The sequence below is a fragment of the Coffea arabica genome, chromosome 11e, assembly GCF_036785885.1.
Source record: "Coffea arabica cultivar ET-39 chromosome 11e, Coffea Arabica ET-39 HiFi, whole genome shotgun sequence".
Lineage (NCBI taxonomy): Eukaryota > Viridiplantae > Streptophyta > Magnoliopsida > Gentianales > Rubiaceae > Coffea > Coffea arabica.
In genome coordinates, this window is record NC_092331.1 from 49396321 (window position 1) to 49413974 (window position 17654).

Genomic DNA, 17654 nt, shown 5'->3' on the forward strand with positions numbered 1-17654 from the left:
TGATTTGGATCTTTACTTATTGTTGCTTTAAGTTCAGGGGATTGTTATTTAATTTCTAGTTAGTTAGTTATTTTTATTTTCTTACTTGAATTTATTTGACTGTCATCGTTCCTATAAAATCACCCCCTGTGTTACTTTGGATTTCTTAAGAAACAAATATACCCAATCCCTGTGGATACGACCCTACTTGTCCTGTCTGCAAATTCATAATTCCTTGCGAAAATAAATAACCATTCCATTCGGGTATATCGGATCAAGCAAACTCTTCGGGAACAGGGTGAATCAAGTAACCCATTGCACACCTAGAGTCCCTGCTCCAGTACTTGGAATTGGGTTTGGTCATTTTAACTGGCAATTAGGTTTAATTTTATTATTGTGCAGGTTTCGACAACCTGTCAATTTTTGGCGCCGTTGCCGGGGACTGGTGTCAGATTAATTTGTTTCCTTTTGAGTTCATTTTGTTTTCATTTTTTATTTATTTATTTTTTCCTCTTATTTTTTTTTGATATAGTTTATGGCTTCTAACACTCCGTATTTTGGTGATGTATTGGATTTTATTTCCGGGCAAGGCGATGAGATTTGTTTTTTTCCTGAGTTTGCATATGCAGAGGCACTAAAATCTATTAGAAAAAGAATGGCTGCTGCAACCTGTAAAATTTGTTATGCCAGGGATCATTCAACCGGTATGTGCCCCGAATATCAGGATAATCTGAGTGTCCCACTCAAAAATTATGGAGATTTTTCACCCTGGTCTCAAACGTGGTATAACCCTAATCCAAACGGGTATGATCAAGGATGGTGGGATAACTCCAGTTATGATTATACAACAGGGCCAATGGATTTTCAACAGCAAGAGTCTCAACAACCATCGTCCATGTCAGGTATGTCTTTTCAGGAATTGGGTGAATTATTTATTAATACATATAAATTTCAACAGGAGACACAAATGAGGAATGAGATGACGAAAGATGCAACGAGTTATCTGGCAGATCAACTATGTCTATTGACATCCAGAATGAATCAATTGGCTTCTCAAATGGAAGAATTGCCCTCGAAAACCATTGTTGATCTAGAAGAAAATGAGAGTGCAATTTGCTTGACTAGTGATGAGGAGATGCAAGAGTGTCAAAATGAGAAATCTACAGATGCAGTTGAAAAAGAAGCTGCAAAAGAAGAAATGGAACCCCAACCGCAACCCATTCAAGTGAAAGAATCCAGTGAACAATCTCCAAAGGAGGTGACATCTCCTCCACTCCTTCATCAATATTCTCCTGACTCTTACTCTTCAATTCCTGTTAACGAAATTGACTTTATTATACCAGACAATTTTGAATTTCATGACAGGAATAAATTAAGAGTGGCGATGGCGAGATATCTTGAAGCAATAAATGCAAGTGAGGGAGGAGTGAATGGAGAATGCAAATTATCATCGACTCGTTTGGCGCCATTCACTAGTCCATGGAAGCCCATAGCTCGTGTGCTCAAGGATTATTCTATTTACGAGGGTTATCAGGACTATATAGAGGATGAAGCAGTAAGACGAGCCACAAGATTTTATCCTCCATGAGCAAAACATGATAATGTCTAGCCAAAGACATTAAAGAAAGGCGCTCCTTGGGAGGCAACCCAATTGTTCCTTTTAATTGTTTGTTCATTTTCGTGTGGTAGTTTAGATGTGCTCTCCTTGAATTCGACTGATTTTGGGTTTCAGTTTTCGTTTTTGCTGATTTATAGGTGCCCTTCAGTCATGACGCGCCCGCGTGATGACGTGCATGAAGCTCCCGATCAGAAACTTCTGGGAGCTCTCTTGCCTTCATGACGTGCCCGCGTCATGTTCGCGGGAAAGGTAAGTATTCAAAAAACTCAAGAACGATTATTGATTTTCTGTTAATCTCTACTTTTGGATTTCAAAAATAAATTTTGTCCATAAAAAAAAAAAGAAGTTATATATATATATAAAAAAAAGGGGAGAGTCTTCCCATATAAAAAAAAAAAATCTTCTAAAAAGAGAAAAAAATAAAATGAAAAAAAAAACTATTTCCTTTTTCTTTTTCTTTTTCTTTCTTCCCTCTTCTTTCTTTTCTTTCTTTTTCTTTCTTTCTTCTCCTCTGTTTTTCTCTACGTCGCACGCCGCTCGCACCCTGCTCGCACGCCGCCGCAGCTGTTGAAGATCCCACTGCGCGCCGCCAGCGCAGCCACCTGCCGCTGCCACGCGAGCCTCCAGCAGCCACCACCAGCTCGATTTCACCGCAGCAGCGCCGCCCATCTCCCTCGCGCCGCCACCATCTTCACCGCGAGCTACCATCGCGCGCCATCGCAAGCTGCTGCCCTCTGCGCAGCCACTGCCGCTTCAACGCACGAGGCGCGCCCCTCCCATCTCTCTCTCTCTCTTTGCGAGACCGTGGCCAAGCAACCCACGCCGCCTTCACTCCAGCTTGTTCGCCGCTGAAGCTCGATCCGCCGCCCACTGCGCAGCTTCCTTCCATCTCCCTCTAGCTCTGCTGAGCTCCGCTGTCCCCAGCTCACCCCCACTGCACGCCTCTTTATGTTGCTGCCCCCGCTACTGTCCGCCGACCACCAGCCATAGCCTCTCGCTCGCAGCCACCACAGCTCCGTGCTTATCTCACACGCTCTCACCTCACGTCCCCCTCTTTCGCACAACGTGGTGGTACCTCCTTTCCTTAACACTCGCTTGTTTATTTGGAATGTCTGTTGCTGGGTTTGATGTTTGGAATCAATTGAGCTATCTGTTGAGACTTTGAGTTGATCAATCCTATTTTTATTTGTTGAATTGGGAGCCTGTGCTGCTTGATTTGCTTGTTGAGGGTAGTAGAATTTCGTTTAATTATTGGGGACATCCTAGTGATTGGTTAATATTGCTATTTTGGGACCATTGTTTGTGACCTCAGTGGCCGGGGTTCCCAACTGGTGGATTAGTACATACTTGGGGCTATTGCTTTACTACTGCTTTGATCTGCTATAGCATTTGTTGAAATTTCTGGGGATATTTGTTGAAATTTTAGTTGGACCGAGTTTACTTTTGACTGTGAGTTGGAGTTCTCATTACTTTGGGCCAGCCGTTGGAATTGTTTCATCAACTCGGTGGGTATTTTGACTCCACTAGATTAATTCTACTCTACTGGCTGACTGCTTGGAAGCTGGGGGTTTGAGATTCAGTTGTTAATGTCAGAGTTTTCCACTACTATTGCTTGACTTGTTCACTTCTTGAGGCCCACTGTTGGGGGCATTTGTTGAGTCTTTAAGTGCTATTATTGGAATATTTTATCTGGAACTTGTTAACTCTAGTTGGTTGGATATTTGATCAATTGCCAAGACTGTGTGACTGTGTTGCTATTGCTAATTTTCAACACTTCTATTGCTGAATTTAGCATATTATTGGGGCAGTTGTTATAGTTTGACTGGTGGAGGCATTTGTTGAAATTTTAGAATGCATTTGTTGAGACTATGGATGGCCCGAGTTTGCTTGTTGACTGACTGATTTGGGTAGCCCCTATGCTTATTGACGTGACCTTGCTAGTTTCTAGTGTTGATAATAATTGCTGGTTGTTAGTTTTGGAGTGCAACTGTTGCTTTGTTGACCATATTTGGGCTTGGGTGGCCCGTGTTTGCTTTTAATTGTTGAGTTGGGGAACACTGGTGACTATGAATGTGCGTTGGTGATTGCTATCTTTGTTGGATATTCTGTCTTTTGTTGTTTGGGGTGATAATTGGCGTCAATGGTGAGTGGCGCCACTTACAAGCACAGGTTCACAACGTAGATGAACGAATGACGAACATCACCCGCCAAGTGGCAAGGATGTCTCAGAACTCGGCTTCCCTCCATTGTTCCCTCCTATCCTTTCGCCACTCGTGAGGGAAGTTTCGTTGCCCTCTTCACTTTAATTGCTTTAATCCCTCCATTGAGAACAATGTAGGATCTAGGTGTGGGGGGGACAGCTATACTAGTTCTTTATTTTTAGTTTGTTATTTGTCCATCTCTCGTTCATTTTTTCTTCTTTTTAGTGATTGGCTCGTAAGTGCATGCCAAGGTTTGATGTTGGATTATTACCTCTATTTCTACTTTTGCCAAGTTTTAGTAATAAAGGGGTACCAAGTTAATGTGGTAATCCAAAAACATCTCTTGGGTGAATATCAATGATTGTTTTACTCTTATAATTTTTGGTTAACTTTCCTAGGTATAGGGAATGATTATTGGCACTTTCATGTGAATTGGTCCGGTTATTAACTTTAGTTCTCCATGTTTGAAAATGAGGTTAGCTGATGCAAGTTTTCTTTTGGTTCTTGTGTTATATTGAGTTTTTGTGATTTTTAGTTATGAATAAACTTGACTGTACTCCGCTATTAGTTACTACTGAGTAACCGGGGATCTGCACCTACAAGTGTTGATTCTCGCGTCAAAAGGTAGTAGTTCCTATGAGTACGTGGTCACGTGGCGATAGAAGCTGAGTAACCGGGCTCCTTCATCTGGCCAATGTTGGAGTTCGAGTCAAAAGGCTCAAATGGCTAGCGACCCAGTCTTTTGTTACTATTGAAAGAAAAAAAAAAAGAATAATAAAAAAAAAGAGAGAAAAGTAGAAAAAATGTGAAAAAAAAGTGAAGGTTGTGTTAGTGTGTAATAAAAGTCAGCTTGCCGAATTATGGATTTAATGTTGAGATTTTGATTAATAGTTGGACCATTTGCTGATAAATGTTATGCGACATTCCTTTTTCTTAGATTAGTTAATCTGAAATTGGAAGAGTTTATGGTTTAGAAGCTAACCGGAGTGATGTTTCTTGGACTTGACCATTGATGCTTGAATATTATTTTTTCTTGGTATCTTGGCAATTTGTTGGATAGAGCAATAGCCACTATCAAATATTGGTGTTTGTTTCTTGTTCTCATGCTTGAGGACAAGCATGGTTTAGGTGTGGGGGGAATTGATAGGTTGTAATTTTATCATTTATTTTATAATTAATTTCCCCTATTACTTAACCCAATGTGAATTAATTATTAGATTCTACTCACTTTTCGTAATTTGCATTTATTTCAGGGAGTAGAATAAAAATGTCACAATCAAGGCCAATTTGACGGTCATCGGGAAAGAGTTCAAATAGCAGGCAATCAAGGGCATTCTTGGAACAAGGAGATGCATGACCTTTTTGGTAATTTTGACCGAAGACAGCAACTAGAAAAAGGGAAAAGAAAGCAAACCTGAGGGTCTTCTTTTTCTCGGGTGCGGCGGACGCCGCACAGGAGGAGTAGCAATTAGAATAGGAATTAAGATTGCAGGAGGAGAGCACTATCCTCTGGTCTTCTTTAGTTTTTTCGTCTTGTAGTATAGCTTTGAGCTTTGACTTTTCTTTTGGTTGGTAGTAGTTCCTTTCCCCTGCGTATGTCAGGAAGAATTAGTAACAAGCAATCACCTTTTGTAGCCTCGTTTTCCTTTCCTGAAGCGAATTGGACTTTTCCAAGACGCAGACCATGGCCGCGACTCTTGTTTTTATTTCCTGTGGATTTTGTTCATTAACTATGAACTAAATTCCTTTTTCTAGTCAAGGAGCAACGGATGCTTTGGGTCGCCTAAAATTGTGAGATCGATTTAATTTAATCTTTTTCTTTTATTTATTGGTATTCGCATATTCCTTGATTGCTATGCTTATGGTTATTTAATTAATTGACTGTCTAGGATCCAGATAATTAGTTGATTGGGTAATCTATTGTCAATTAGGGCATTAAATCCGTAATTGTTTAATTGCTCTAAAATAGTGACAACTGGCACGATTGAGTTTGTGTCAGGGGAATACGCGGGCTAATCTAAAATAACCCTGGTAGTGCGTTATTTGGTTAGAATAGGGCTCCTCTAATACGTAAGGCAATTGGGGAATTAAATTCTACGGGCGTACCTAAGATTATTTCTCAATTAGAGCAGTGATTAACGGGCGTACCTTGATCACCGACACAGTAAGGAGGGGTTGACTGCCATTGCTTGTTTGGTAGTTATAACCTGTTTATTAGTAAATAATTAGAATTGCCTTTGCTTATCGATGATCAATTAGGTGAACCATTGCTGAAGTTATTTCTTGGCTAGATTCTTAATTATCATTCATTTGATTTTAGTAATTTGTTATTTAATTTTTAGTAGTTTCTTAGATTTTATTTGAATTTATTTGATTGTCACTTTCTGCACAAAAACACCCCCTTGTCACCGTGAACTTGAAAAGAAACAATTACTCCCAGTCCCTGTGGATTCGACCCTGCTCACCACTATCTACAGAAATTATTTTTAGTTTGAGCAGATATTTATTATTGCACAGGCTGACGACCTGTCATAGTAGAACAACTAGAAACTGGTTTTCCACTTCTCAATGCTGCTCTGCACATAGTATCACCACAACTCTACACAATCTTCTTCCCGTTTTGAATAAAGTAGGGCTCTCAACCACTATCTCCAACATAAATCAGACCAGTAAATCCATTTTCCTTTTCCTGGTCCAAGAACTTCCACAAGAAAAAGACTTCAGGCCTCCAAATGTGTATTTATATGCTCTATGGTGAACAAGTTCCTGCTACATGACAATTAAAGACGAAATTTGCCATCCTAAACGCAGCAATTGTTTAACACCAAAACACATGCAATTTGCTGTAACAGAGTGGACAACTATGTTAGTTCTTTAATCATCTAAAATCAGGATAAAGGGACACTTCTAAAGAGTTGGATACTGGTACTTAGGTATGATGGACATTCTAGGAAATATACAAATTATGTACATCGATTGTTGTTTACTTGTTAACGAACAGGGCCATTTTGCCTTGGGAGCTTTTCAGATTTCATTTATACAAGGGAAATTCAGAATTTTAGATAGGTCTTCTGTCTCTCTAACATGAAAGTCCTAAAGTTTTCCACTTCACTTCTCTCCTCCCCCTTCACCATCAACATCCACTGACAAAAAAGAAAGTACCCAAAAAATTGTTGAAGTGCCCCAAATGGATCCCATACCAGTACCAGTGTCAAGTTATGTCGACACGGGCACACTGGGGTAAAACAAAAAGCTGGAGTAACATAGGTGGAAGGGTGATTTTCAGGTAGCTAATCTGTTAGTGTCACCAGTTTGACAAGCATGGTGCAGCTTATACCCATTATGGCGACAATGGCTTTCACCCTGACAAAATTATAAATAACTCGATGACCATGTCTTGGAAAATGTTTTGCATTGCTTGGGCCTCCAAGAAAGATAGATGGTGAGAGTGATAGCTGGAAATTTCAATCACATAATAAAGCTCACTTCTCTCTTCCTTTCTATCTGGATCGGAAGAATCAAATCCCTACGCCACGGAACTGGTCATGAAAAAATGAATGTATATTAGGAACCACATATACCCCTCATCTCAACACACATGATTTATTTCTACAGCCAAGCCCCACAAAAACTTTGGTTTTAAGAGGACAGAAAGCAAACTCCTACAAAAAAAGGTTTCAAGATTATAATCGTGTTTGAAGTTACTGAAGACAAGAGTGACGAATCCAGCTAAAGCTTTTCTGAATAATGCCATCAGCGAAACCTCTTCAAACAGGCTTGAGTATCATTCTTCAACGCAATTATAGCTACCAAACCAGTAACACGCCAACTTGCACTCACAGCAGTTTTGTTACCAGCAAGTAGCCAGTAGGGTTTCAGACTTCAATAACAGTACAAGAGCTGCTAAAACACTATGCAATGAAAGTAGCTAATAAGCAACTGTTAAGAATTGAACTTTGTTCCAACCTCGAAAGGAAAAGATATCAGAAATTATACTAGTCAACAACTGTTATTTGCCTTTATCTCTCTCTGCCCCTAACTCAAGCATACTTCCCATTCAACTGAAGTTCAAACTCAATAAAAGCCCAGATTCCAAGGACTACAGCTTATTGTTAAATGTGAGTATTATCCTCAGCTATCTTTTCTCTGGAAAAGCTGTTTAATCAGATTCGTTCCCAGCTGGGGATACAATGTATCTCTACATGCCCCTTGGAAGAGAACTTTTGGCTACAAACCTCAATAGGCCACAACTGTTTTGCAGTTTAGCTCCACTACATGGATAATTTCCTATTTCTTTTTTTTTCAAGTCCTTTTGCCCAGTATCAAGTGAAAAATGAGGCTCATACAAGAAATGAAAGCTGTAACTGGCCAAATCCCATGGTTTTTTCTTCATGCGAGCAGTTGCACTTATAGCCGGTTTGTCACACATCACATAGTCTACTCACTTAATATAACTAAAAAGTAGTCACGAAACACAACTGCTCTTAATAAAAAAGAAGACATCCATTTAGCTTGATGATTTCATAAGAGGTTCAGATTGATGCTTTGACAGAATTTGGTAAACATCAGGTACAAATGAAAAACCCTAGACAGAAACCTGATGTAGTGCAGGTGAACTAAGTGGCTAAATGTACAAAGGCACTACATTTGCAATCTTTTCCATTACAACAGAATGATTAGCTTCAATTACAAAATTATCAAAATTTGTTCAGTTGACAACAGAAAACTAATCAGCCCACTATAGTTAGCACATCTAGAAACAACTTTGGGAGTTAGACGTAATATCAATGAACATTCAAAGGTATCAAAAAGCTAAACACAGATCCACACAAAGCAAAGGAACTAAAAAGTTCTCTCACTGAGTATGTCTGAGCTGCAACAGAGCATATACATCCTAAAACAAGTTCATATACATTGTCTCTAAAGTGGTACTATTCGTTGCCTACCAACCGACTAAAGATTGCAAAACTACGGCATCCTGCAATTAACTTTATGCCAATTATTTTGTGGTTTAGGAACTATTTAACTTCATCCATTGAATTGAACAGGAAAGCTCTCAGTTTTAAAAAAGGATTACTTTGATTCAGATTTTCAGGGCAGCTATGCATAAGTAAATTCTAAGACCAATAGACCTACACATGATCGTCTCCAACTATGGACTCATCTCCTATAAACTAAATCATCTTGAATAAAACATCTAACTAGTGAAAACTGTGAAATATCTAATCTAAGCACCACATGTTGCCCTTTAACCGATAATCAACAAACTTCTTGGTTGTCTCTTGACTAGGTCCCCCAATGTGCCGAATCCTTCATTTCAACCAAAAAGAGGACCTTGAGTGTCCAACTTATTTTGGGTGACAATAACCATGGGGAGGCAGGCACCAGTGCCTTTTGGCCCATCCTCCTCCCCAACTCTGCTGCAGGACCCAACCTAAATCTGAAAAACAGCCAGTGCCCCAGGACAGCACTCTGATGCAGAATTCTGTACCTCAAATTATCAAATAAAACCTACAACATTAAACAGAAACCAAAGCTTCCCTGACATAAGTGAGAAAAATCCACAAGTGCAAGAGATAATATTTCATGCATTATGGAATCAATATTTTCTTTCCAGTCAAAATATTTCGCAGAGAAAACCTATTGCTTGAAAAACAAACTTTTGCGAAAAAATCTACAAGCACAATGTTGGAAATAATGCGTTCAACGCATATGAATCTCAACATCCACAGACAGACATTGAAAGAACCCAAACACACAAGGAGAATTACCAATGCAAATCAACAAAACTGAAGCAAAACTCCAACCAACAAAAGTGAGGTACAAAAGAAGGATATAAGCTTTATCACAAAGAACCACATAAATGAGCAATGCAACACTCTTAACAGATACTGAAATTCAGTATGAAACTCATAAACTTGAATTAAACCACATTCGATTGGAGAAAACGTAAATGACCACTTACAAAACTAAAACAAGAAAAATCCTTGATTAATACTCCCTCCGTTCCATTGACACAGTCATATTTTCCTTTTTAGTTGTCCCAAAATATTTATAACTTACATAAATTGGCTAACACATTTGCATTCAATTCGTCCATTTACCGTTCAAACACTCCCTAAAAGTCCAATGCATGTGTCTTTTCATGAGCCCACAGATTATTACCAACGAAACTAAGACAACTTCTTTTGTAGTACGCGGTAGTTGGCTTTAAGAAACTAAAGCCATTAAGTGTTCTGATGCACGCGCTAGTTGGCAATCACATCTGCGATTGGACAAACATCTTGGCTCCACAATTCTTTATGTCTTAGTACAACACTTAAAGCTCTTCATGGGGGTGAAACGAGAAACCACAGCATCAATTTTCAAATTCTATCCACTCCTCATAAAAATTACAATTCCCGAAGTGCAATAAATTTTTGGGATGAAGCGAGTAATTCTCAATAGCAGACCAAAACTGTCATTAAATTGTCTATTATACGAGTCATTAGCTCATAAATTGCAAGCACTTCAACCAAAAATTACATTTCTATGCCAAAAACCCCATTCAGAGATAACCTTAAGCTGTCAAAACATAGAGATTATAAATCCTAAAGACTGTCAATTAAAAAAAAACTAAAGCAAACCCACTTAACAAAACCTATCCAACAGTCACCCAAGAAAAAAAGTTTTATTTACCTTCCCTAAGATTAAACCAAATAAAACGTGAAACCCAGAAAAATGTCAAAAAGCCTCCAAAAAATCCCAGGTAAAATCCAAAATAGAACTCAAAGAAAAAACTAAAAAATAATTACCTTTAGATGAAGCATTGGCAGTTTGAGGAATAGGCTGCGCCGCTGGGGAGCCTTGTTTTTGTTGGGCTTCGGCTTCCTGGATCTTCTGCATCCGTTCCATGACAAGCTCGTACTCGCACTTCTTACCTGCTTGATTGATTAACAAATTGATAAGACCGAAACAAGTAATCTATGTGCATATGCCACTCATATGCTCTGCCTAATCAATTTTACATGTAAACAAAATTCACCGCTTGAGGTGAAGCAAAAATCAAGAGTCGGCCTTGTTTGGATTCCCATTTCTTCCCAAAAAATTTTACACTTTGCGGTAATGCATCTTTCAATCACTTTTTTTACCTCATATCATATCGTTACAATATTTTTTTTCACAGAAACTCCAGAAAATAGTATCCAGACGGGCTATTTGCGATCTCAAAAGCAGCAGTCAAAATGACTGCTACACTGCCCCACTCACATCGGTTGAGCTGAAGGAACTACAATTACACAGTCAAAATGACTGAAGCTCTAATAGAAAGGCCGCCAGAGTTGCTCCAAATTAACCGGTCCATATCCGCTGCTAATACAGCAATGATACTGAAAGATGAAGTTGCAATCTTGCAGCTGCTGCTGCTGCTGCTAGTCTTCTCATTGAAATTAATGTCTTAGTATCCACAGAATTTTCTCAAGTACCCCACAGCTTTCTCTTCACAGACTCGACCACAATTACCATGGTCCCCCCAGCTCTATATTGGACTCTTTTCTCATGGCAGCCGGCTGCCAACCCGGGTGATAGACTGATAAATCCAAGAATCTTTTTCTATTTTGCTAACTTCCAAGAAATAATTTCAAGCAGGAATTTGTCCCTTTCCTTACCTGCCTCCAAAAGAAATTATAGAAATTGCTCTTTGGAGTATGGGAGTATAGTATAGTTTGAATCAGTCTAAAGACTTGACTTTTCCGACTTGGCAAGTCCACGCAGGAGTTTACAGTGACGGAGCCATCCTCACTTCATTTTCCAAGGACCAATAATTCCTCCCACCTCATCCTGCAAATCCTACACCAGCTTTAAACCGATCATCTCCATCGATGTAGGAGTAATCTGCGTGTTTTGGGGTACCTTCTTAATTTTGCTCCAATGTTTACTCTTCTTGTATACCTTTCCTTTCTCTTCAATCTCTTGTTCATCATCACTTCCAGCGGTACTCCGCCTTACAGCCCCACAGATTACATCCTGATCATTTGCGGATCATCCTCAAACGCAAACTCTACCGATGGCCGGAACTGGTACGGCGACGCCGGCTCAAAATTCACCCCTAAAGACATGGCGAATATATCATCAGCTGTCACAGCCCCCGAGCAAGGCCCTTCGGTACCTTATTTAACTGCCCGTATCATTCGTTCTAATTTCTCCTATACCTTCCCTGTCTCCCCCGGCAAAAAGTTCGTCCGCCTTTACTTCTACCCGGCCTCCTACTCCAGCGACTTCAACGCAACTGAATCTTTCTTCTCTGTCATGGCTAATAACTACACCCTTCTGAGCAACTTTAGCGCATTTTTAACAGTTCCTGCCAGGGACAATTCACCTGCCTACGTCGTTAAAGAATTCATCGTTAATGTTCAGGCTATGAATCAATTCCTCAACGTTACCTTTTTGCCCTCTACGCAGTCCTACGCGTTCATTAATGGAATTGAAGTTGTTTCAACCCCGGACGGACTCTACATGGGCAACTATGATTTGTCCAGTAATTCCCTCAAAGACGTGGATGATCCCAACAATCAGTTCGAGTTAAATCAGAACGACACTGCCTTCGAAGCTCTTTACAGGCTTAACGTCGGAGGACAAGCTGTTTCTCCGTTAGATGATAGTGGGATGTTCCGAGGGTGGGCTTCCGATGACAACTTCATCTGGGGCGCAGATCCAGGGAATCCATTGAGCAATAATCAAATTGCTGTCAAGTACACTCCGCAAACCCCAAATTACACTGCACCAGCGATAGTTTATGCTACCGCAAGGGCGATGGGCAACTTTAGCACCCGCTTCAACTTGAGCTGGATGTTCTCTGTTGATTCTGGATTTGATTATCTCCTGAGGTTGCATTTTTGCGAGATTAACCCTGATTTGATTACACAAGAGAACCAACGGGTGTTCAGGATATTCATCAGTAACAAAACAGCTGAGGAAGAGGCTGATATTATAACTTGGACCGGCGGCCCCGGAATCCCGGTTTTCAGAGACTACGTCGTGTTCGTTCCACACCCACCGGGTGGTCGCCCCAGCAAGCAAGGCTTGTTTCTTGCTCTGCACCCAAATCTCGACGTCAAGCCGAAGTATGCTGATGCAATCTTGAATGGTTTAGAATTATTCAAATTGAGCAACAGCGATGGCAGTCTTGCCGGGACCAATCCTGATCCGGCGGCGGGTCCCAATTCCCTGATGCCAAACAGCAAGTCACCGAAAAAGGGGAGAGGTGTAAAATCTCGGGTACTTTTTCCTATCGTGGGAGGGGTGGTCGGAGGTGCTGCCTTGGTTTTGGTCATCGGTTTCTTGATTTCCCGGCGGCTAAGGAGACGGGTAAAAGATTTTGACCAGAAAAGTGCTTCAAAGTCATCCTGGGTCGAACTTTCAACCACGTCCAGGTCATCAAAGGCAAAAAGTGCATCAAGGTCTTCGTCACTGCCGCTGGATCTTTGCCGAAGATTTTCCCTGGAGGAGATCATCTTTGCTACGGCCAACTTCGATGCTAAGTTTGTGATCGGAACCGGAGGATTCGGAAACGTGTACAAAGGGTACATCGACAATAGTCTAACCACAGTTGCTATTAAGCGATTAAATCCTTCGTCAAGTCAAGGGGTCCGCGAATTTCGAACCGAGATCGAGATGCTGTCGAATCTAAGGCATCTTCATCTGGTATCCCTGATAGGTTACTGTGATGAGAAGGGAGAGATGATCTTGGTTTATGATTACATGGCCAATGGCACCCTCCGCGACCACCTCTACAAAACAGATAATCCACCCCTCCCGTGGAAGCAACGGCTTCAGATTTGCATCGGCGCAGCCAGAGGGTTGCATTATCTCCACACCGGCGCCAAGCACAATATCATCCACCGGGACGTCAAGTCAACCAACATATTACTGGACGAGAAATGGGTGGCCAAGGTTTCTGATTTCGGTCTGTCCAAGCTAGGCCCCAGCGGTGGAATCCACAGCCATGTCAGCACGCAGGTGAAGGGGAGTTTCGGCTACGTAGATCCCGAGTATTACAAGAGACAGCAGTTGACGGACAAGTCGGACGTGTACTCGTTCGGGGTGGTTTTGCTCGAAGTGCTGTGTGGGCGGGGAGCCATTATTCCCAACTTGCCCAAGGAGCAGGTGAATTTGGCGGAGTGGGGCAAGAGGTATTACGCTAAAGGGATCATCCATCAAACTGTAGACCCTCACATGAAGGGCGAGATTGCTCCCGAGTGTTTGAGGAGTTTTGCTGAAACGGCGATCAACTGTTTGAAAGATCAGGGGATTGAACGACCCGGAATGAATGATGTAGTCTGGAGCCTCGAATTCGCGTTGCAGCTTCAGGAGGCGGCTGAAAATGAGAGTGGTCGACGTCCATTTGCTTTCCGTATGCATGGGTTGGGAAGAGATGAGCAAACTACGACTGAGGATGACGAGGATGTGTTCTCAGACTCGGGAGTTGAGAAAGATTCTGCCGCCATGATGAAGAGCCGTAGTATTACGACCGGGACATTCACGGCCAGTAGTGACATGTTAAAGTCTGATAATGTTTTCTCCGAGATCATGAATCCCACCGGCAGGTGAGGATTTTAATCTACAGATAAAACCTCCAAAAATGTACGTGGGATATTCATGTCTTAGGAGTCTAGCGTGCTATGTCCTTGTGCTATTTTTTTTTTTTTTTTTGTCTGTATTGGGCAACCTATTTGTAATGTCAATATAGTATATTTTTGGAAATGTAATATTAATTAAGGAAAGTAAATAAATATTGGGAGTGTTTTTGAAAATGTAAAATCAATTAAAAAAAGTAAATAAATACGATAGAAGGTTAGTAAGATTAGATGGGAAAAGTATTAAATGCAATGGAAGGTGATAATTCATGCCTTAGGAGTCTAGCGTGCTATGTCCTTGTGCATTTTTTTTTGTGTATTGTGCAACCATTAAGATATGTTTGTGGTGTTAAAATATATTTTTGAAAATGTAAAATTAATTAAGGAAAGTATATAAATATGAGCGAGTATTTTTGGAGATGTATGATTAATTAGGAAGAGTAAATAAATACAAGAAATAATTGGTCAGATTGGATGGGAAAAGTATTAAATGCAAGGGAAAGTAATAACTATTAGTATGTGTATATATGATAGGTTAGGTGAATTTTAAATGTCTTAATAAAATAAAAGTACCTAATGGATATGGGTACCCATTAAAAAAAACCCTTTCTTAAATATTTTTTCTTGCGAAGTCAATAAGTATAATATGGTGCGGTTTTGATCGCTTAGGATTCGTTTGGTTCACGGACCAAATAAGATAGAATGACTCATGCTCGAATTATTAATCCTGAATTGAGTCATTTTCAGATAAATAATATAAGTTATCTAGTGTTTGATTGGTTATAAATTGGATAGGATATGTTGGGAAATAATCTTATCCCGTGTTTGGTTGGAAATTAGATAAGAAAAGATTACTATTTTAATGACCAAAGTACCCCTTAATTTGTAGAATTTCTTTTAATAAAATAATTTAATATTTAATATAATTTTAATAATTTTAATATTAAAAATAATTTAATAAAAAATTTCACATTTATAACTTTTATTAAAATAGAGTAGTTTGAAACTTTAGAATTATAAAGTAAATCGTAAATCACAGGTTTTAAGATATAAAAAATTTGCATTCACTCAAACTCAACCCATTCGGGTTCTTAAAAATAGATTTTTGACCAAGTTTTTAACCTAAATTTGAAATTCAACTAAATAATGGGTTGAGCTTTGCTAAGTTAGGGTTAAATCGATTAAAACCTAACCCATTTAAGAGTTTTAAATGAGTTGAACTCAATCTAATACAGAAGATTTTTCTTTGGACCGAGTTTGAGTTTATTGAAATCCTCATTCATAAAGGCCAATTGATAAGGTTATATATTTATATAGAATTTGGTTTAGAAAATAAGCTTAGGAAGGATTATTTAGTCCAAGGGCAATATAGTCCTTCTATTATGATGTTAGTATGGCAAATTAGTCAAAAAATTTAAATTAATTAATAGGGGTAAATTAGTCAAAATTTTTAAAATAATAAATAGGAGCAAATTAGTCAAAAAATTTCAATATAGTTGGTAGGGGCTAATTAGTCCATTTATTATCATATTATTATGTGAGAGTATGGTTATATAATAGTTAGTATGAATTTGTATCACTCATAAGGGCAAATTAGTCTAATTATATTATATTGGTAGTAGGAGTAAATTAGTCAAAAACTTTAAAATTAATTAGTTGGGGCAAATTAGTCCATTCGTTTTATATTATCACGTGGGAGTTGGGTTATATAATTATAAGAGTATAAATTTATATTTTTTTTAAGAGTTAATTAGTCTAAAAGTTGATCATCCTATTTGTTAGTTATCCCAGGATAACTAATATCACCTCCCCCTATTTGATTATTTTATCCCATAAATAGGGGATTAATTCAGTTAAGTAAGATGTGTCATCCTATATATAAAATGTAATCAAATATGAGATAACACAGGATAATTAATCCAATCCTGTGTCATCCTATGAACCAAACAAGTCCTCAGTACTTTGATAACTTCAAGGACTCTGGTCGAAATTTATATTTGGACACAATTGACCCCATAAAAATAAATCTATACTGGATGCAAATGTGCCCTTAGAATTTGTAAAATTGTGTGACTCTGCCATCATAGGAAAATATTGATAAGATGGGTAACATTGGAACAAATTTTGAGTTCTCAAGGGAAAAAAATAACACTTCAGGTTATTAATAGACATGAAATGATAATTTGGATTGCATTTTTCAGAATTTTTTGTAGAAAAATTACTATTTCGATTTGATATATATGAAGTAAAAAGATGATTGGAAAATGTGTTAAAAAAACGTAGCAATTTTTCTTTCCAAAAATTGCTTTCCAAACAAGACCTAAAGGCATTTATTGAAGGAAAAATTTCACCAACAATTTTGTGTAGTGATTGGATAATTGACATATTTAGAAGAAGCAATCCTACAAATACGCAAACAATTATCCATACATACAGTGTACATATAAGGAGAGAACAGGGTTGGTGTAAATTTTTTCTATTACTTTTTGTAATCCTATTTTATCCTTCAAATAAAGGGAAAAATGGTATTACCATCTCCCAAAAATAAACACACACACACACACACACACATATATCTCCCATTTTTTAAGTCTAACAAAACTTCTAATATGGTAATAATGGCCCATAACATTTTTATCGAAAAAAGAAATAGAAAAACAAATTATTTCCATTCATATGTCTAAAATAAATCCTCAATAACTACCAAAAACTTTATTAACTTTCTGTCTAAAAATTTACTTATTTTAAATTTGTACACACATAGAATGTGCCCGTGTCATTAGTTAATATAATACTTTGCACGAGGATATGCATGTTTTCAGTTGAAATGTCATAAAGGAATTGCTATTGAGTAGGGATATTAATTAGTTATTTGTGATTTAAGATACACAAATTGCTATTGTTGTATGAGTTTTTTGCCAAAATAACACTTTTGCTAAAAAATATTGCCAAATATGATTCACTTTCAAATTTTATTACCATAATGACATTATTGTTGCCATCTAGTTATCCTGATTGTCATGTAGGATAACAAGAAAGGAAAGTTCTAATCCAGTTTATGGTTTCCAACATGAACTAAAATTTTAAAATTTTTTATTATAGCAGCATAAGAAGATTGCATAACTTTTATAATTTCCTTATAATTACCTAAAATAAATTCTACCATTATTGACCTTGCTATTATTGGTTTCTGAATTTTTTTAAACGTATCAAATCTATTGCATATATTTTTTTCAAAAAATA

General features: G+C 38.5%; 1 protein-coding gene across 2 annotated transcripts; it reads left to right on the forward strand.

Annotated features, from left to right (window-relative positions):
* The first annotated feature begins 11383 nt into the window (after positions 1-11383).
* Positions 11384-14588, forward strand: LOC113718942 (receptor-like protein kinase FERONIA). 2 transcript variants are annotated; one of them, XM_027243878.2, is made up of 2 exons: positions 11387-11684; positions 11769-14588. In XM_027243878.2, exon 2 carries the CDS (start codon positions 11893-11895, stop codon positions 14383-14385), a length of 2493 nt encoding a protein of 830 aa, XP_027099679.1. In that variant the 5' UTR covers positions 11387-11684; positions 11769-11892; the 3' UTR covers positions 14386-14588. The 2 variants fall into 2 exon arrangements, with proteins under 2 accessions (XP_071928622.1, XP_027099679.1); XM_072072521.1 differs by having other exon boundaries at positions 11384-14588.
* The last annotated feature ends 3066 nt before the right edge of the window (positions 14589-17654 follow it).

What these genes read in the sequence shown, in the direction of transcription:
- LOC113718942 (XM_072072521.1), top strand. Translation starts at nt 11,707, where the DNA reads ATGTTTACTCTTCTTGTATACCTTTCCTTTCTCTTCAATCTCTTGTTC.